The 21108-nt window shown below is 42.4% G+C and overlaps 1 protein-coding gene across 2 annotated transcripts in view; it reads left to right on the forward strand.

Annotated features, from left to right (window-relative positions):
* Smad5 (SMAD family member 5) overlaps nt 1–20036 on the forward strand; it is a 37245-nt gene extending 17209 nt beyond the window's left edge. For both annotated transcript variants that reach the window (XM_040756068.1, XM_040756069.1), the window contains exons 3-7: nt 5216–5467; nt 6045–6164; nt 11190–11411; nt 13684–13940; nt 15275–20036. In XM_040756068.1, coding sequence (XP_040612002.1) covers nt 5216–5467; nt 6045–6164; nt 11190–11411; nt 13684–13940; nt 15275–15418 — 995 coding nt within the window. In that variant the 3' untranslated portion in view covers nt 15419–20036. The remainder of the gene's footprint in view (nt 1–5215; nt 5468–6044; nt 6165–11189; nt 11412–13683; nt 13941–15274) is intronic.
* Nucleotides 20037–21108: the final 1072 nt, after the last annotated feature.

The raw sequence follows: 21108 nt of genomic DNA on the forward strand, positions 1-21108 counted from the left end.
TCTCTAATAACACCCAGTGCTTTTTTGTGGCCGACATCTCTGCCATGCTAAGCACATGTTCCATGTTTACTGGAGATCCTGCTCCCTTCTGTTTATTTGGGAACTTCGTTGTCAGCATATCAACTATTTTTCTGGCTTTACATTTTCCCTATCTACAAGAGTCTGTTGATTTCATTAAATTACGTTTACTTTTTGCTTGTGTGGTGTGTGTGTGTGTGTGTGTGTGATGTTATGTGCATGTATGTGTGTGTGTATTAGTGTATCACACACAGCTCATGTGGAGATCACATGACAACTTTGGGAGTCAGGAAGTCTTTCCTTGATGTTACTCATTATTCATTTTTCAATGCCTAAGATAATACTCTTTACTAGTGGTTAGTAGGTATAGTGGTCAGTATTTTTTAGTTGTTACTGTTGCTTTTGTTTTAGTGAATGAGTTATGTAAGCTGATGTCTTAGTCCTTTTATTGCTGCTAAAGCAGAATACCACAGACTGGATAAGTTCATTCTACTGAGAAGAATTTAAAACAAAACCAACATGTATCTCTTTAATTTGCACATTACTAGGTTTATTAGCTAAAAGGTTACATTAGCCATAGTAGACGTCCTGGAGTATAGAAAGTCCAGGGTTAACTGTGGCACAGAAGAGCACATGGGTGTGAGCAATGGAGAGGATAGAGGAGGCGATAATGTATATAGGGAAGCTTAGTTGTTAGGGGGAGGCAATAACACATATAAGGAAGCCTAGTTCTGTTAGGGGGAGGTGATAATGTATATAGGGAAGCCTAGTTCTGTTAGGGGGAGGCAATAACACATATAAGGAAGCCTAGTTCTGTTAGGGGGAGGTGATAATGTATATAGGGAAGCCTAGTTCTGTTAGGGGGAGGCAATAACACATATAAGGAAGCCTAGTTCTATTAGGGGGAAGGCAATAACACATATAGGGAAGCCTAGTTCTGTTAGAGGGGGGCGATAATGTATATAGGGAAGCCTAGTTGTTAGGGGGAGGCAATAACATATATAGGGAAGCCTAGTTCTGTTGGGGGAAGCAATAACACATATAAGGAAGCCTAGTTCTGTTAGGGGGAGGCAATAACACATAAGGAAGCCTAGTTCTGTTTTTCCTTGGTGCCAGGGATGAAAACCAGAGTCTGTGCATTTTAGGTGAGTGCTCTACCATGGAGCTGCACCCCAGCCTAAGCAATCTGTTGATGTAAAAACAAGCCCGCCTCTACAGGGATACAGGCTCATCACCTTTTGTAGGCCCCACCTCCTAGTACTGTCATATTGGGAATTAAGTTCTAGCCCATGAACTTTGTAAGATTTCCCACAGCAGTTATCTGTTGCTACACAATAAGTAGCCACATGTGTGGTAGTGTAAGCGTGGCACACATTTATCACCCTATAGTTTCTGGGGGTTGGACATCTAGTCCCCATCAGCAGGGTCTTTTGTGAGTTTCTCATCAAGGTGTCTGTCATGTCTGGGTTCTTCTGGAAGTTGAGATAGGTAAGGGGCTATTTCAAGCTCGCTGTGATACTAACAAGATTTAGCTCCTGCACAGGCCTCTTGCTGACTGTCAGCTGCATGCTGCCTTCACTCGCTTCCTGTGTGGCCTGCCTTCTTCCTCAGTAGTTCACCTGTGTGTGTGTGTGTGTGTGTGTGTGTGTGTGTGTGTGTGTGTGTGTGTGTGTGTGTGTGTTCTTATGCAGTCACTTCCTCTCACAGGGTTACATTTTCTCTCTCTGCCAGACTATTTCTGAGAGCATGCATGACTGTTATGGTGCTGTGTCTTCTTCAGAGCCAGTAAGGGCATTTTCCTGCAAGAGGGTATTGAATTCTTAGGGAGCATGACTACACACAGCCCAAACTTTTGCCATAATTCTGTTGGTTAGGAACCAGTCCTCAGTCATATGCTGAAGGGAGAGCGTTATCCGAGCACATGAGTACCTCGAGTGTCTTCCCCACTAGAGGGATTGTAAGCCTGATGTGTTTGAGTGTAGAAACCTACATTGTTACAGTTCAACCATGAGACGCTGGCTCATATTTGAGGAGAGCCCAAGGAGAGCAGTAGCGTAAGGGAATCAGGGAAGAAGAGAGTAAGGCAGACTAATGGAGGAATGTCGTCTTCAAACAAACGAGGTATTTGCTAGCAATACATCTAAGAACTTTGTGTGTTCCTTCCCATAGTCAGGGTGTAATGGACATTGCCAGCAGGATATTCTTCTTTTAGCTACTTTACCATTTTGTATGAATGACAGGAGCAGTTATGATACTTGAATACAACTTCAGAAATACCTCGCTAGTTCAGCTGCTGTGAAGAAGCTGTAGAACCCTTGTGCATGGTCCCAAGTCCACGCATCCCAGGGGAAGGGGCAGCTTTGCTCAGGAGTAACCAGTGCGCCTCCTTGACCAAGCAGTCAGGAGAGTAGATGCCTTGCCTACTGGCACTGTGCTAATACAGGGGTAATGGTGATTCTGGTGACAGTGAACAGTTTTGAGCACTCACGGGCAGAAGCGCTACAAGACAGAAAGCCCTGACTCTTCCTGGCATTTGAAGTGTGCTAGCTGTGTAGACAAAGGAGCTAGTCTTACCACACACAGAGCACACAGGACGTGTAATGGAATGAGAAAGAGCTGCAGGAAGAACAAGATGGAGGTGTAATGAGCATAGGAACCAAGTCAGCCTGAGTGGTCCAGGGTTTATTGACTAGAAATTATTATGTGGGCTAAGATTGTGAGTTCTGGAGTCGTGATTTTACTATGTAGTTATTACCTGTACCATCAGGCAGGCTACAGAATCTCCCTGTGATTTAGTGTTGGTGTGTATGTAAATGCTTACTTAAAACATTATGTTGTCCCAGTCAGTTTCCAGTCAAGGGTCATTTCTCCAGATGGATCTGTCTGTTCTGGAAATAGAGCCCATAAGGAGTGGACAGAGGAAGCATCCCAACAAACACCACTACAGCTACTTAGAACTGAAAACTGTAAGAGTCAAGTGACCAAGTAGTTAGAATAAAGGACTAAGAGGACTACTGACGGAGCTTTCATTCTGAAAGTTTCCAGAAAGAAAATTCGGGGCACATAAAAGAAAAAACAAGAAACAAAAAACAAACAAACAGACAAAACTCAGAGATCTAAATTATTGTATTTCTTAGTGCAATTCTAGATCCTAGAAGAAAAGAAAGTAAAACCCAGAAGGAAACTATGCCCTGGGTTCCTGAATACAGAGAAATGAAAGGGGAGATAACTTCATAGTGTCTGCCGTTTCTTTCTTAGGAAGCAAGTTGCAGGTATAGTCAGGGAGAGGGGACCAAACCAGAGAAACATCCTAAACAGTAACTAGGACAGACCAGAGTAAAGGACACAGGAAGTCCATAGTAATTTTATTTATAACATGTGACAGATAGATGAGTTAGGATACTGGAAATATTAGTGGCATGTACTTAAAGTTAAGGAAATAGTTTATTAAAAAACATTGCTCAGGAGGAAAATGCACAATATACTTGGCTCTACAATGGATTTTATATGTATATTTTAGGTATATATAGCATGTGGGTATGAGTGTGTGTAATACATATATATGTAATAAACACTAGATACCAACTGAACCCAAATTTTAAAAAATACATGTTTATGTGAAGGGGTGTTTTGCTTGCATCCTGTGTGCCTGGTGCCTGAGGAAGCCAGAAGAGAGCATCAGATCCTCTAAAAGTAAGAACCAAATGTAGGTTCTCTTATAGACAACCAGTGCTCTTAACTGCTGAGTTGTCTCTCCAGCCTCTTAACCCAGTTTTCAATATATTAGGGAAATAGAAAGGGCTAGAGTAATATAAGAAAGATACCTCAGCCAGTAGTCGTAGCACTTGGGAGACTGTGGGAGAAAGATTACTGTGCTTGAGTCTAGCCTGTGCAACAAAGGACCTCGTTTCAATCCCCTCCCCCACCAACAGAAACGGTTGCTTCATTTGCCATAAGAGCAAGCCTATAAATGATGTCATAGGTCAGTAATATCAGTATAGCATATTGTTTAACAATACAGAATCTTGCCATCTCTTACTAAATATGCTGAGTACAGTCTTGACTCTTTAAGTTTCCACATATTTATGTGAAAATAAAAATAATAAGCATTTGCATAGATAGTATATAAATGAGAGGGAAAGCAGGGATTATAACTATGCCTTCAAAAATACCTTGACTGAACTGAATTCTTTAGTTATTTTGCTGTCTTTCAGATTGCTAGATAACTAAACATAAATCCTTACTGTTTTCTGTTCTATTTTTCAATGGAATTGCCTCATCTTTCTCTAGCATTAGCAATTATTAACATATAATAGCGCAAAATAATGGTTGTCGTTACTTGCTTACTATACTAATTTGGTAAAATTAAAATCGCAGCACAAAACCCTGACCAGGATCCTCTGGTTCCTTGTGTGTGTCCATTGTTACTTCAGGGAGGGGAAGTGTGACCTGGTTGACATAGATACTTGATTTTGTTGGTGCTGCATGGTACCAGAATCAAATTGAGTTCTGTTTTTGTTTCCTTTGTTTCTGAAGTGGAGTTATCCTGACAACTAAAAGAAAGTTGTAAAAGAGAGAGTTGGTATATTTAGTTTCCTACAGGGGAAATACAGCTACTAGTCATTGTAGTTGAGGTCTTTTAGAGAAAGTACTCACTAAACTCCAAGAGGTTTGTACATGTGTCCTTGTGGTCATATTTAGAGGACTGTGGAGGGTTGTCGTTGGTGGAGGGCAACCATACCAGTCCTCCAAATGCTAACCGTGAGCTCTCTTGACAGTTGGGAATGCTCTGTTCCCAGGGTACCACACTGGCCTCAACTTCCCTCCCTAATCTTAGCCTCTGTCTAGATCAGTGCCTAGGCCACTGTTTCCTCCTCCTGTGAAATCCTCTTGGTCTGTTTGGTTCCCTATTGTCTGGGCATGCTCATTTCTTGAATTCTCATTAATTACATTAAATGCTACTTCTTATGGCTGCTCTTAAAATGGTTTGCATGGAGAATGGCACCCTTTCTGAATTTCTGCTTCAGAGTCCATGCAGGCTAAATGCTGAAGGGCTGTGGTTTAGTTCTGATGTAAATACAAATTCAGATTCCACAAAATAGCCTCCCCAACAGTAAGCGTTAGCCACAGCTTTTGTGAGTCTTTCCCACCAGCCCCTTCAGGGCTCCTGACTGACTGACTTCTATTTTTCTTTCAGTCTTACCTCCAGTGTTAGTGCCTCGCCACAACGAGTTCAACCCACAACACAGCCTTCTGGTTCAGTTTAGGAACCTGAGCCACAATGAACCACACATGCCACACAACGCCACGTTTCCAGATTCTTTCCAGCAGCCCAGCAGCACCCCGTTCCCCTTGTCTCCTAACAGCCCCTACCCCCCTTCCCCCGCCAGCAGCACATACCCCAGCTCCCCAGCAAGCTCTGCACCAGGAAGCCCGTTTCAGCTCCCAGGTAAGACTTCACTGGGGTCTCTGCAAATGCAAGTTGTTGTGAGTGTTGTTCTTCTCAGTGAGCTTGTGTTGATGACATTTCCTTTAAGAATTTATTTCCACAAGAACTAGAGTTTATTTTTCAAGTTCCACTAGAGTGAAATACCCGTTATTGCTGTTCAAGTGAACTTTGAAGGAACATGGTTTTAAATGACCCCGAAGTATGTGATGATGAGAGTAATTAAATATACCTGTTGTAGTGTGTGCCCTGGGTGATCTGTGACCCCAGGTTGCTGTGCAGTGGCTGCAGTGTCTTTGAACATAGACGTCTTTAAAACAAGGAAAAAGTCTTGACCTTGGGTTCCGTTTCAGTGTTGACCCTGAATCAGCCAGGGTCTAAGTAAATGCAGGCTTGTAGTAGGTGTGCAGATGTTGTATGTGCTGTCTTTTCTGTTATACTCTTGTCCAGTGTGTGCAATGTTCAGTAATGAATCCTGCTGATAACCTTGTGAGTTTACAAATGCTTCTAGAGTAATAGCTTTAAGCAGATCGAAGGCCATATTCTTTGAGGAGTGACTGTCTCATTCTCTCTCTGTTAGCTGATACACCTCCTCCTGCCTATATGCCACCCGATGATCAGATGGGTCAAGATAACTCCCAGCCTATGGATACAAGCAATAACATGATTCCTCAGATCATGCCCAGCATATCCAGCCGAGGTGAGAAGAATGCTCACGTTTTCTTTTGTCGGTACTATTTTTACTTCTTTTACCTTCTTGGCTACTTTACTTTTTTTCTTTGCAGTGCTAGGACTCCAATCCAGGGCCCTCCTACTCTAGGTTAATCATCTCCCACTGAGTTACTTTCCTGACTTTGGTCACTTGTGCAAACACCTTGAATAGAGTACGGCTGTAAAATCAACTGCATATGCAACCAGTGCCTGTGAGGTTCTGGTTCAAAGTGTAGTTTAAAACACCGCTGTACCCTTCCCAGGAGACTTCCCCCCCATCCTGGGCTCAGCATACCTGTGTTCGTACACAGATGTTTTTCTGAGTGTTGCATAAAAATGGAGCATGGGGACAGTGAGATGGGTTAGTGGGTAAGCACACTTGCTGCCAACCCTGATGACCAAGATTGGTGACCTGGGTTTGTTTACCGGGAGCCACATGGTAAATAGATGTAATAGAATAAGTAGAGTTGTATATAATCCTTTAAAAGATTTATTTTTGTTTTATGTGTGTGTTTTCTGCATGGATGTATGTGTACCATGTGCATGTCTGCGGAGGCCAGAAGGTATCAGATCCCCTGGAACTGGAGTCACAGTTGTGAGCTACAGTGTGGGTGTTGGGAACTGAGCCCAGGTCCTCCAGAACAGTGAGCAGTCTAAGCCACTGAGCCATTTCTGCAGCTTCCATGTTGAATCACTTACACAGTGTTTTCAAGGTGACCTTGGTTGTAGCGGTAGTCAGCAGACACTTGACCTATTTGTAGTTTTGATGAGTGTGCTGAGTAGCGGCACTCTTAGGAACGTGGTGTGTGGACATTGTTTCCTTTCCTCTCTTGGGTAGATGTCTATGAGCAGATTCTGGAAGTGAACCATCCACCCCTACCCCTTGTTGTGTTGTGATTTAACCCTGGTTACAGTGGGTGACAGTATATTAATGGTTTACATGAAGAAATCATGTTCTGGATTAGTTTTTCTCTATTTAATTGGCATTTTATTAAAAATCTTATTGTGAATTTGAAGGTTTGTTTAGAGACTATTAATTTTGTTAATTGGTCTTTATAACTATAGTTGGTAGTATTGGTTACTAAATTTTATAGTAAAGATTTTGTATCCAATTTTTTTTATCATGGCAAAATGCTCATAGCATAAACTTTTACCATCTTACTACTTGTATGTCCACATGGGTTCAGTGACATTAGTCACATTCTCATTACTGCTCCATTGACGTCATCATTCAGTACCATTCTACCTTGTGAAACTGAAATTCTGTCCCCATTAAATAAGTCCTTATAGTCACTCGACCCCTTACCCTTGGTCACCACCACTGTGCTGTCCCTCTGTATAATTTTGATTACTCTTAGGAACCTCATGTAAGTAGAGCCGTACAATACCTGCTTGTAATGACTAGCTTATTTCACGTAGCTCAGTACCCTTGAGGCCTGTGTGTGTTGTGCATTTGTCAGAGTGTCGCTCCTTAGGTGAACAGTGCTCTCTCGTGTATTTTCCCACTCTGCTGTGTAGGCTGCAGCCATCATGCTCAGAGGCTGCTCGGTTACAGTGCTCAAGTTATGTGTGTCCTTGCCTGTTTTCTTTCTAAAGTTAAAAGATTGAAGTCTGAAGCAGTACCTGTTTCTACTTTCTACTCTTTTGATAGTTGCGTCATATATTTAGGGACTCTTGTCAAAACATACAATTCAGTAATATTAAATACATCCAGCATTATGTAGCTCTGGTCACCGTTTCCAGAGCCTGTCATCTCCTAAGCAAACTCTGTGCCCGTTAAAGATCTCTCCATTTTCCCTCCTGGTCAACAGCAGTCTACTTCCTGTCTGACTTCACCTGTCCTGGGTGTCTGGTCTAGGTGGACTCTCCGGTGTCCAGTACTTGCCTGTCCTCTGTGTCTTGTCTCTTTCTGTTAGTGTGGCATTTCCAAGGATTCCAAGTACATGTTCAAATCTCATTCCCTATTAGGGCTGAATGACATGTATATGTTTGTTTCTCCATTTATCTATTTATGAATATTTTTGACTGTTGCACAGCAGAGACTGTTGCTTGGGTCTCTTTGTACAGTCCATCTGTTTGAGTGTTGTATGTACTTGGGAGTAGAATTGCTGTGTTACATACTAATCATGTTTGACTTTAGAAACCCCCAAACTCTGCTCAGAGCTGCCGCTGTCTCAGTGATGCTGCATAGGTTCCCGAGTTCTCCACTTCGTCACGAGTTTGCTTTCTGTTGTTTGTGCCATTGTCCTTGCTCTCCTCATCCCCTGCTAGTGGCTGTTGTAATGCCTGGGCGGTGTGCTGTATTACTATAGGATGCTTTGATTGACAAACAAGAAATAGTAAGATCCTATACTGTCATTTTAGGGTTAGGGAGATGTCTCTGAGTAAAGCCTTGCTGTGCCAGTGTGAGGACCTGAGTTCAGATCCCAAGCATCCACATAAAAGACAGGCGCATAGCACACCTGTAATCCCAGTGCTCCTCCAGGGGAAGGAATTGGAGACAGAAGACTCCCAGGAAGTTTGAGAGCCAGCTGGGCTTCCAAAGCAAGTAGCAAACATTAAAGAGCCCCTGTCCCCAAAGAAGGTGGAAGGCAAGGATCAGCCTCAATTCTTGATGTTGTTCCTGTCATTCGCACATGCACTACAGCATGCCACAAGTTAAAGTACAAGATGCTGCTATTTACACTGTTTTGTTCTATTTTTTAGACAGGGTTTCTCTCTATTGTTTTGGAGGCTGTCCTGGAACTCGCTCTGTAGACCAGGCTGGCCTCGAACTCACAGAGATCCGCCTGCCTCTGCCTCCCAAGTGCTGGGATTAAAGGCGTGTGCCACCAACACCCAGCGACCCTCACTTAGTTCTTTAATTCATCTTTTTGTTTAGAATAGTGTTACAGATACTTAATAGTTAAGTAGTTTTAGTTGCTGGAAAAGAATTTTATTTGAGTAGTTTAAGCCTGTGTTAGTTATTGCAGACCTATTTCAGAGGTGCTGTTGTGACTGTATTTGGAGTTGTGTCTTTCACAAATTGTGTATGGCACCCCTGAGTGCCAGTGTGGTTGTATGTGGAAATGTGGTCTTTGGGGGCAATCGGGTCTAAATGAGGTCGTAAGGATGGGGTCCTCCTGATGAGGTGAGTGCCTTTACAAGAAGAGGACACCCTTGTTCTCTCTCTGTCCTCGAGCACAAACCAAGGAAAGGATGTGCTGGCAAACAGCAGGAGGAGAGCTGTCTACGGACCGGGACGTGACCCTCATTACATACTGAAGCCACTGCACCTTGACTTTGAGAAACAGACTTCTGTTGCTTGCATCACTCCCTCAGTGGTGTTCCTAGAGCATCCGACACCACCTGAGACAGAAGCTGTAGCTAGAATGATGTGGTGCTGTGTTTAGCTATCTAAAAATGAGGGTGTGGTTTTGGATCAGGAGAGGCTGGGGAAGAGCTAGTTTGGTGACCAATAAGGAGTGGAGAGCCCTGCATCCCCTGGGAACACATTCTCTACACGTTAAGAGTCCAGTGCTGAGGGTGATGCTTCTGCACCTTCCAACCTGAATGAGGCCCACCGGTGACGGTGGCAGGAAACGGGCTTCCTTGTAGCAGATCGTCATCGTGGTTGGATTGTGTTGGGCTCTAGTGTTTGTGTAATGTAGAACTTTAAAGATGCAAAATCAGTTATTTAGCTGTAGATATTCTTAAGCTAAGTAGTAAAATATGACAAGAAAGATTAAAAAGGGAATGATTACTTTAAAAAGGACTTAAGATTTCAGAGTTATTTTTCATCTCATACACATTGTAAATACTAGTTTGTGTTTGGAGAGAAACTAAAGATTTTGTTCACATTTGATAGTGATATTACTACGGGTATGAAGTATGGACCTGATCGGTCCCCTCCATCAGGAACAGAGTTAATTTGACTTGAGAGGACAGAGATGGATCAGGAGTAAGAAGGCTGTTAGGCTTTTACAAGTCAGCACACTTAAGCTATTTGGTTGTAAGCACAAAGAGGGTGATTGTTTCATCAGGTTGGATGAACTAATGGGTGAGGACACTTAGTCTACAGCTCTCTACGGTGCAGAACTTAATGCACAGCTCAGCCACGTTGTAGTTGAAGAGGCATTTTTCCTTGAGAAATTTTCTCTAGATTAACTATGGGCCTTACAGTTTTGCTGGTATGAATTAAGTCTCTGGGAACTTGGGAGGTGGGATTTATGTGTTCTTTGCATGTGAGATAGTAAAGGACCTAATTGCTAGTCCCTCCAACTCTCAGTATAATTCTATTTAGAGATAGGGCCTTTAAAAGGCTGTTAGGGATAAATAAACCCCTGAGATTAGGGTCTTTAAGATAGAGTTACTTGTCCTTACATAATTAGACACAGAGGTCAGGGAGATGGCTCCGCGGGTAAAAGCACTTTCTTGGGCAAGCCTAATGACTTGGTTTCAGATCCCTGGAATCACCGTACCAAAAACTCTAGCATGTCTCTGTGATCCCAGCACTTCTCCAGTGAGGTAGGAAGTGGATGCAAGAGACCCTGCCTCAAAACAGTGGGAGGAAGGCAAGAAGCACATGTGTGTGTGCACGTGAGTATACGTGTACACATGCGTGCGCGCGCACACACACACACACACAGAGTATGCTCTGAGGTAAGGCCTTAGGAGCACACAGCAAGAGGGCAGCTCTCTCTGTTTATAAGCCAGGAAGTGAGTCTCCGCTAGACAGCACATCTGCTGACACCTGATATCTGAGCCTCTAGAGTAAACTGAGAAATAATTGTGTTGGTTTTGTTATTGTTGTTTTGTTTTGAATTTAAGCCAGTCAGACTTGGTGTTTTATTATAACTATCTGGGCAGGCCACAATGAGTTGCCTTGGACTCTAATGCAAGAATGTCAGTGAAATTTAAATGAAGTACCTGTTTTCTCTGTGATATAATGCTCGGCTAGACCAAAGGGTAAATGAATATTCAGAGATGCTGGTGGGCCAGATAATCAGTCCCTCAACTTCTTCTCTGCTTGCAGATGTACAGCCGGTTGCCTATGAAGAGCCCAAGCACTGGTGTTCAATTGTCTACTATGAACTAAACAACCGTGTTGGGGAAGCGTTCCATGCATCTTCTACTAGCGTGTTAGTAGACGGATTCACAGACCCTTCAAATAACAAAAGTAGATTCTGCTTGGGATTGTTGTCAAATGTTAATCGTAATTCAACTATTGAAAATACTAGGCGACATATTGGAAAAGGTAATCTTGTCACTTCTTTTCATTCAGTTGAACTAAGTCCCTTTTTTTTCTGACTCAGTACAATTCATTGCAGAAGGTACTGGAAACATCCAAAAAATCCTAAGGCATGGCTTTTACCTCAAGTTGCAGATATTAAAGGATGTGATCAAATAAAGACACGACAGTCTTTCTTCTTTATTCTGCTTAGTTTTTGTTTTTAGTACTGAAGATTGAAGACCTCTTGTCAGCTTCTTCAATATTTACCCTAACAGTTCAGGCAGATTAAGTCAGGGCCTAACTGGAATGTAAGAGACACAAGAATTCACCTTGTTCACAGCAGTGTCCTCAGGAGCTACAACAATGCTTAGCCTATAACATATTTTTTTAAAAAAATCTATGCATGGTGAAGGGTTAGAAATTTAGCATTGCTGCATTTGGGATGTTTTCTATTCTGAGATTAGTACAGTATTGGGGAAGTGGAGTCTGAGGCAGAAGTAGAGGGAGAGCATTGAGAAACCTCATTCACTAGAGTTCACCTATAATCTGTCCAGGAATGCACTTGCAGAAAAGTGCAGTGCTTTGCACACTGCGTGGAATTCGAGTGTCACACACAGAGAGGCCACCTCAGCTTTGCATGGCTCTCGAACAGTTTTGCTTTTACATCCCTGCTGCTCTGTGCCGCTTTGACTTGAGTGTTAGTCAAAGATAGTAAAAATGGCAGATTATAATTGTGATAGGCTTTCTTATAGAAGAGTCAGAAAAATGGGCTGAAGCCGGGTGAAGTAGCTCACACCTCTAGTCCCAGTACTTGGGAGGCTAAGGCCGGTGGGTCCCAAGTTGAAAGCCATCCTGGACTGTATAGTAAGATTGTCTAACAAAAAAAAAAAAAAAAAAAACAGGCAAAACAAAAAAAAATCCAAAATGTTTTTGAACAGTTTCTAGTGATTTCATTGTCAACTTGTCCTGACCTCTTTTGTGAAATGTTTTTCTTTTGTGGGTTTATCTTCTAGTCCTCTCCTGCTACAGTGAAGATAATTTAAGAGTATCTCTTTGGTCATTGCTAAGATCAGTTTCCCCTTATTGACCAGTATTCCCAGTCTGCAGTCTTTTGAACCTGCTCCATTTCTGTTTACTCAGAAGCAAACCCCAGCTTTTAATACCATATATTGACACAGTTCTGTTACTTATATTTGGGCAGAGATTTGCATATATGGAGCTCTTGCTAAAAGACACTGTGTATAGTCACCGACAGTAATGGAAACTTGTCTGTTGAGGGTGGTCAGTATGGTCTTGTCATCTAGAACATGGCAGTGGGCAGCGTGCTGTCCTGTGAGTGAGGCAAGAACAATGGTGACTTATTTAAAAATAAATCAAAGTTTCCACCCACAGACACACACAAACATACCATATAGGAACATACTTAACCTGTGACAAGGGTTAAAAAGATGTACACCAAATTCAGAGCAGTGTCTGCTTATTGGGCTGGAAAACTTGAGGTAATTCTTAGATATACTGGAAAAGTATTTGGTGGGTGAGTTAGCGTTTTAGTAGTTTAGCTTAAATTTTACTATTAGAACTGCTGTCTCATAGCATTTAAAAGCGTATTTGTAGAAAACTTTTAAAAAGTTGTGTTATTTTGTGTGTATAGGCATTTTACCTATGGGTATGTCTGCACTACATGCATACAGTGCCCTTAGGCCATACGGAGAGGGATCTCCTGAGACGAGAGTTATAGATGTTTGTGAGCCTCCATGTGGGTGCTGGGATCCAGCATGGGTCTTCTGCAAGACCAGCCATTCACTGAGCCTTTGCTCCAGTTCCAAGGAGGGAGGGAGGGAAGGCAGAAAGAAAAATGAGTCTGCCATTTCAAAGCGCTTTCTGTAATCTGAAGTCATATGTGTGCATGGACCTCTGGGTGATGGTTGAAATGCTGTGATCCTCTTTGCTGGCAAGCAATGGAAAACTTCACTAACTTTTATGATGATCGATAACTCCAGGTAACCCTTTGAAAGCACTCATAGAATGAATTTTTAAAGAGCATCTTTTCTTTGGTAGAGAAACAAAGATGGTTGGAAGAGCAAACATGAACTGAGAGCAGGCTCCTTAATCACCCTGCCAGTTGCGGCCCAAGGATCGGTTAGAGTTAGGCTGATTATTTTTGGCTACGGCAGGCCATCTAGTGGTGATCGTTGGCATTTGCTGTGCATCTCTGGGTTCTGTGGTTGCGCCACACGCATGTCTGGCTCCTTTCAGTGCTTGGCTAAGCCTTCCTTTCTCCGTGCTTCTCTCCAAGGTGTCCATCTGTACTACGTTGGTGGGGAGGTGTATGCCGAGTGCCTTAGTGACAGCAGCATCTTTGTGCAGAGCAGGAACTGCAACTTCCACCATGGCTTCCACCCCACCACTGTCTGTAAGATCCCCAGTAGCTGCAGCCTCAAGATTTTCAACAATCAGGAGTTTGCCCAGCTTCTGGCTCAGTCTGTCAACCATGGGTTTGAGGCTGTGTATGAGCTCACCAAAATGTGCACCATTCGCATGAGTTTTGTCAAGGTGAGTGGTTTGATCCATAATATATAAAAAATTATTAGATGAAGATAATCACTACTTTTGACCCAATTTGTTGTATTTTAAATGAAATTCTTAAATTTAACATTTTAACCAGATGACAGACTATTTAATTTTGTAATCTACACATAAAATCCTTGATAATTTTGTTATTGGGTAAGGATTTTAAAATATTTCAGCTAGGAGACTAAATTCTTGGAAAACATTTAATATTGAAATTACATTTTGAGTGCCTCAGACTCCATCACAGTGACTTGGGAGACTTAACTATAGTACTAACTTGCTTTACAGTGACCCCGCCCTGTCCGGAGGATTTATAAAGCCTGTCACTTACTTTGTTTTGGTTTTTAGAGACAGGGTTTCTCTGTGCAGCCCTGGCTGTTCTGGAACTCACTCTGTAGACCAGGCTGGCCTCAAACTCAGAGATCTTCCTGCCTCTGCCTCCTGAGTGCTGAGATTAAAGGTGTGCACCACCATCACCTGGCAAGAATGACACTATCACTTCAGCCTGCTTTTATTGAACACTTCATAGATTGTATCTCATTAACAAAATGTTGAAAAAATCATAGTGGTAGAATTGTGCAGTCGGAGCTTGCGTCCCCGCCTCCCCTTCGCTTCACCACTCCCCCCCCCCCCACCCTGGACGGTTAGTTATGGAAGAGCATCAGCTCATGTGAGGGCGAGTCTGTCTGCTTGCTTATTTTTTTTTTTTTTGACATTTAATCCCAGTCCATTGTTTTTTTTGCTTATCAATTATCTGAATTTACTTTATCTTCCCTCTTTTGAAATATGGCTTTTTTTTTTCTATTTATTCTCCAGTTCCTCTGCCTGCACACTTCTCTTCTCTGTATTCCCCCTAGTCTCCCTGAGGCAAGGACTAATCAGAAAGACAGAACTTGATAAATCAGGAAGTCAAAAGTAAAAAATGTATATATTTCAGTTTTTATCTGGAGCTTACTTTATCTTATTAATTTCTCCTTTAAGGATAATGGCTTAATGTGACTACTACAGAAAATAAAAAACAACAAGAGTAGCCCCCTCTAAAAAACTTGTGAAAGATCATAGTCTGTGGCCTTTGTAAAATTTAAAAACATTCTGAAATAGATATATTTGGCCCCGTCAGAAATTCTGTTATTTATTAAAACTTTATAGCTTTGAATAATGTAACTATTTTCTTAGTATCATGGTGACTGGTTTTCTGTAGTTGTTCAGTTTAAGTATGTTTTTTGTGTTTTTACACTTGAGCTTTTTATTGTTATAGTTGGTGTAGACTGTTAACTGTTGAAGAGGCATTTGATTTGCTTTCTGTTCATTTTCAGGGCTGGGGAGCAGAGTACCATCGACAGGATGTTACTAGTACTCCATGCTGGATTGAGATTCACCTCCATGGGCCTCTTCAGTGGCTAGATAAAGTCCTTACTCAGATGGGCTCTCCTCTCAACCCCATTTCTTCTGTTTCATAGTGCAGAAGTATTCTTTTCACCTGTATCTTTAGTGGACTTGTTTTAATTTTAGAGGAATTTCCAGGACAGACACTGTGAGCTGACATGGGAAACAGATATCATGGATTATTTTTTCTACATAATTGTGACCAACACATTTGTATTTTGTGATGAATTTCCATTTGTTTGTATTCATGTTTGTTGTGATTAACTTTCAAAAGTATTGTAAACAATGTAGAGTATTTTGCCCCCTTTGAGACGTTTGGCATTGATCTTAAACTGGAAGATGCTCATGTTCATTGTCCCAACAGTTTTTTCATTTGTTAATTTGTTACAAAGTAGCGCATCACATAATGAAGATTTATCTTGTAAGAGGGCAAAAACACACAAAAAATGCTAGATGCTATGTTTCTAGTAATTTCTTTGTCCTACCACCTTTGATAAAGCATAGTACATTGTTTTGCAAAGACATGGTAGGGGCTTAAAGGAAACTGTTGACTCTGTTGTTTGAAGGACACTGTGCACTCCTAACGTGCCATTCAGTGAAAGCAAGGTGGTGGATTTCCAGATGTCATACAGTGACATTTAATATAGCTAAGTGTTTGTCAGTGTAATGTGACTTTGTGATATATATCATTTGTAAAACATTTCCTTTTTAAATATCTCTATTATATGTCATTTACTCAAGTTTGTCATAAGTTTTACTTAACAATTACAATGTGCATGGCCTTGTTCAGCTGTGTTTGCTGCTTTGGGCCAGTGTTTCAAGAACTCTAATTTTGATGTGCATTAATCTTTTCATTTTGCACTTTTATGGGTGACAGGTTTAGTTTAACCCTGATAACACACAGTCAGGTGATCTGGTCTTAGATCTTTTCTCTCCCCCCTTGACACTCCCTTGTATTAGCACTGCCATTTAGAGACTACAGTTGTAGAACATGATGCTTTTGCTAGCTTTTAATTTTCAATCTAGTTTTGAAGTTGTTATTCTGTAGCTCCTACTAAGGTGCCTGTTAATTCCCTACAATGTTATGGATGTTATTAATATTGAAAGGCCATGTACTTAATACCACTGCTCTCATACCAGACTTCTCATACAAGGACCTATGCAATGTAGCCATCAGAGGCTTTTGGTTGGGCCCCGAGGAGGAGGCTGCTGGCGTGATAGTGAATAAGTCATCAGAGGGGGTTGGGACCGCTCATTTCAAACGTCGTGTAACAGGGAATTTAGACTGGACTCTCTTCGGGTCAGTGCCCTGCCTTTTTCTTTTTTTTTCCACAACACCATCTTCTCAGACACAGGCAGGGAGTGCACTAAGACACCCATGTAGTTCACTGTGCCATTGGCCTTAGGACTTGTAACCACTTTCTAGGGAGCAGTCAGATGGACATTTGCGGCCTGAGAATGAAGACACTACTTTAATAAAGAAGAGAGTGACCTGATTTCCCTATCAGAGGGAGAGGCTTGATGTTCTAGAGCCACTGTGTTGTGCTGCTGTAAACGTTATTCTGGTTTGACTTGTTACAGTGCCGTCCCTGCCTTTATGAGGAAGGCATAGCTCTTTGGGGGGGGCGGGGGTGTGATTCCTTTCGTTTCCTGTGTCATTATTTATTGCCTTTCAGAGTGTGGCCGTTTGGATGGCTTTACTCCTTCAGAGGACGTGCTTTGCTGCGTCTTCAGTAGCTTGAGTCTTCAATATAAGTATTCCGCAGCATATATTTTCAGACTTGCAGAATGTATCAGCCCCATGAAAGAGAATACCTGCTTTGTAATTATTCTTTTATTTAGCAGGCTCAGGTACAGTCTTTAAGAGCAAGTTTGTAGGAAGCCGTCTTGCGTTGAATGACAGGTCCACATCCGTGAGCTCTGCTGAAGTCTGGAAAACAAGCGCCTTGCTTGTTCCTTGTTTCACCAGGGTTAGATGTTTTTCCACAGTCATCATGTCACAGCCTTCCGGGCTGCAGCGTTCTGTGTGATTGGCCTTCTGTGGAACGGCAGGACTAAAGCTCTTAGCTGTCCCGAGTTCCATGGAGAAGTACAAACCTGTTCCTTAAGAGTTGTCAACATCACCTCTGTGATCTGTCAGTGAAAACTGCAGTCTGTCTGCCCCTCCAATGTCTGTCTAAGGATATGCTTATGTCTGTGGGTAGAAAAAGAAAGTGCACATAAGGTAAAAGCAAAACAAATGCGTCTCTGGCCTGCCAAAGGCAGTGCTTCTAAACAAGCCATTCGAGAAAAGCGTGGCTCTAACTTGGTGTTTGGTGCAACAAATGTTGGCCATCAGCACCCAGAACATCTGTCTGTGATGAGTCTCATGTGGTCCAGGCTGGCATTGACCATGCTAAGTTGCTGAGGGTGGCCTTGAGTTCTGATTCTTCTGTGTCTACCTCCCAGTGCTAGCCTGACAGACACCCACCATCATACCCAAGCTTCTGTGGTGCTGACGATCAGACTCACGACGTCATGCCTGCTAGGCGTGTGCTCGCCAACCGAGTGACATCCCCAGTTCAGTGTTCACATTTTTAGTATGAAAAATACATCAGTGTATGCCAAATAAAAAATATAGGTCTGCAAATAGTGAAAATTGCCATCAGTTTGGTGGCTTCTGCAAGTGACAGAATCAGAACCTCAGTCATAAATTATGGCAGCAAGATGCCAACTGGAAAAAAAGCAGGGCCTGAGGCCCATGTGACTGGTGTACCCACAGTGTGGCCTGGTTGTTGTTAGCAAACCAAATTTACTACCTGTAACCTCGTAGACACGCTGTTGGCCTTGCAGAATCACTACTATACTTTAGATAAAATTGTAGGAAGAAACCAGTTTTAAAATGACAGACAAATAGAACAAAATGTGAATCCTTTTCTGTAATGTTTCATGGTTGCTGGTGTAAGAAAAGTGGTGGTAGACGTACCTGGGTTGCTGATGAGACCAGTGTTAAGACTGCTAGGTAGAATACTTCAACCAGCTACACTAGGAATGCAGACAGGAACGTGCCGTTTGTTTATGGTGTTGGAAAGTTAAGACCTTGTGGGGGATGTAAATGACAGTGACGTGGCAATATGAAACGTACTGTCAAAGCCTGGGCCTTACCTCGGCAGCCTGTCTGCCGTCTGAGAGGGCCTGTGGGAAGCTTTCCTTCCCTTGCCAGTAGTACCTTTGGGAGGAGAGTTATAAAACAATGAAACCTTACTGCTGCAGGAAACCGAGTCAGGCAGGCTGGCGAGTTTTGTGCTTGCACTGCAGAAAGAACTAAATTTAAAATTTAGAACTAAGTTACCTGGACAAGGATTACACAAACTTCTCTCTTCTGAGGGCAAAGTCGGCTCTGGGACTGGATCTTTGCAGGATAAGAGAGAGGTCATCGCTGAACAGCAACTGTCTCTCTGTATTTCCCTGGCTAACCTGGAAATTATTGTGTAGGGTAGCCCCAAACTTGAGGTAATTCTGAAGTTGTAGGATTACAGGCACAGTGTACAGTGTACAGGTTCAGTGTTTTCTGCTGGTTTTTAAAGTTCAGCCCCTGAACTTTATGATGGTTTGCATGTAGACCTATTATCTTTGAAGTGCTCTAAAGCCCCTTCTTTGTCTTACCAAGTAAGTCCTCTGCTACCTGGGGTCTCAGTAAAAATGTGTGTTCTCAGTATACACAGAGCTAAACAAGCAGACAGCTTTTAAAGTAGGTAACCTCTGGGTTTAGAAGCATTTCATGATTGTAGGGGAGGGAGTTTTCCTAAATGGTGGCTTATAGGTGGCCCCAATACTATCTAGGGCAACCTTTTGAAGGTACTGTCCAGTTAAGTGGCTGTTTTCCTCATAGCAGTAGGGTTTTCTCTTTCAGAAGGTACCAATTCTTAGAAGTTTTTCTTGTTTAATAAGATGCATGCATAGGAAGTGAAAGGCATTTGTTGTAACTAACCGAGTTTTCTGTCTGCTGGACAGACACTGGGGCATTTCTGTGGACTCTGTTGGGCTGCAGTTGAGTGTGTGCTGATAACGGGCAGCAGTGTTTAACAGTGTCTGTCACCAGGCCTTTGTGTCACTAGGTCCTTTCCTGGCTAGGGCTGGAGGTTAAAACATTTAGCTGGTGACAGTTGCCATGCCTTTGTTACTGTGAACTCAAGTGTTAGCCGTAACAACACTCCAGTTAGGCCAGAGAGTCAGTCCTAAGTCCTCTTGAAAGGAAATCTTTTAAGTCAGTCGACTGTGCTCTTCTGATACCATTGGTGAGGCCAATGCTTTGGCCCTCTCGTAAAGGAGCTAAAGCTTGGCTGTTGGCCATGGTACTCTCTAGCATGACTGCTTAAAGTTGCAATGTAAGTTCATTTAAATTCAGGTAAGATATAATCATGGAGAATGACGAGCCTGTGTGCACCTGTCTGCCTTCCTAGAGGAAGTGATCTCACGTAGATGGTGAAGAGTGAACCAATGTCTGGCCGCGCTGTGGTCGGCTTACGTGTACTGGTCCTGCTTCTGTTGGTGTTGTAGAAAACGAAAACACGCTTCAACTCTGCTACTTTTTGATACTTACAAACATGTATTAGGTTTTACTATATTGTGGTTCTCAAAGCCATAACTCTTAAGAAATTTGTTTTTGCATACTGTTTGCTAATACTTTATTTTAATAAACCTCAAAATTTGCTTGTGGCGTCTGTCTTTTCTTTGTTTTCTGGGACTTTGCCCTGATTCACGATTCATACAGTGGTGACTAGGGACAGTGAGATTTTTCATTGATGCAGAATTACAGTGCTGTCCACAGGAGGTGCATAGACCTCACGGGTGCCCTGTAACCACACGCGTGTGCCCTGTAACCACACGCGTGAGCCGTGCTCAGAAAGGTAGTGTTGTGCATTCCATCTGTGTGGGAGTTGCCGTCCTTTCCTTTTTTGTGTTATAGGGAGTCCCTGTCTTTGTGTGTTTTGTTTTTAAGAAAGATTAAGGCCTATTCTATGGTGTTTTAGTTTAGTAACTTTTCTAGATTTCTTCTGAGTGAGGGGCTTTGCTTACAAAGCTGCTGTATAGTGTACCTGGCTGTACTGAGTCCTGGGCCTTATGGCTCTGTTCTTCAGCAGGATGCCTAACCAATCTGTGCTTCAGATTCTGCATCTGTAAAATAATACTTTATAGAAAAGTTAAATTAAGCGGTACAAGTCAAAGTATTTAGACTACTGCTTGGAATAAGATAATTCATTTAAATTATCTGTTAAATTTTATTATTTTGATTAAAGCTAGTATTTCTAATACTATTTGACCTTGACCTTAGTTGATAAACTGTTGGCCCATGGTCTTCTTAGTGAACTGGCTAAACTTAAAAACCCCTTTAGGGATGACACAGAGGGTCGGTGGGAGGCAGGGGAGGGGGGAGAGAGAGGGACCTGGGATTGACATGTAAAACAAGCTTGTTTCCAAATTAAATTTTAAAAAGGAAAAAAACTCTTAGGCTATTTATTGTGTGTGTTGGGGGGCGGCAATTGTGTCACAGCGTGCTTGTCGAGGTCAAAGCACAACTAGGGATTCTGTTCTACCATGTGGATCCCAGGGATCAAGCTCAGTCCTCAGGTGTGGCAGCACGCGCCCTTGCCCTCTGGCCCATTAGTGTTTCCTTTTTCAAGTTTTGTCTCCTTTCCTATCTTTGGTAACCGAAGGCTGCCATGGTCTGGTGCGTGCCTTCCCTAGCAGTGCCATGGCCAGCCAGAAAGACAGACTAGATTCT

This window comes from Mesocricetus auratus, unplaced genomic scaffold (genome assembly GCF_017639785.1).
Source record: "Mesocricetus auratus isolate SY011 unplaced genomic scaffold, BCM_Maur_2.0 Super-Scaffold_100013, whole genome shotgun sequence".
NCBI classification, from domain to species: domain Eukaryota; kingdom Metazoa; phylum Chordata; class Mammalia; order Rodentia; family Cricetidae; genus Mesocricetus; species Mesocricetus auratus.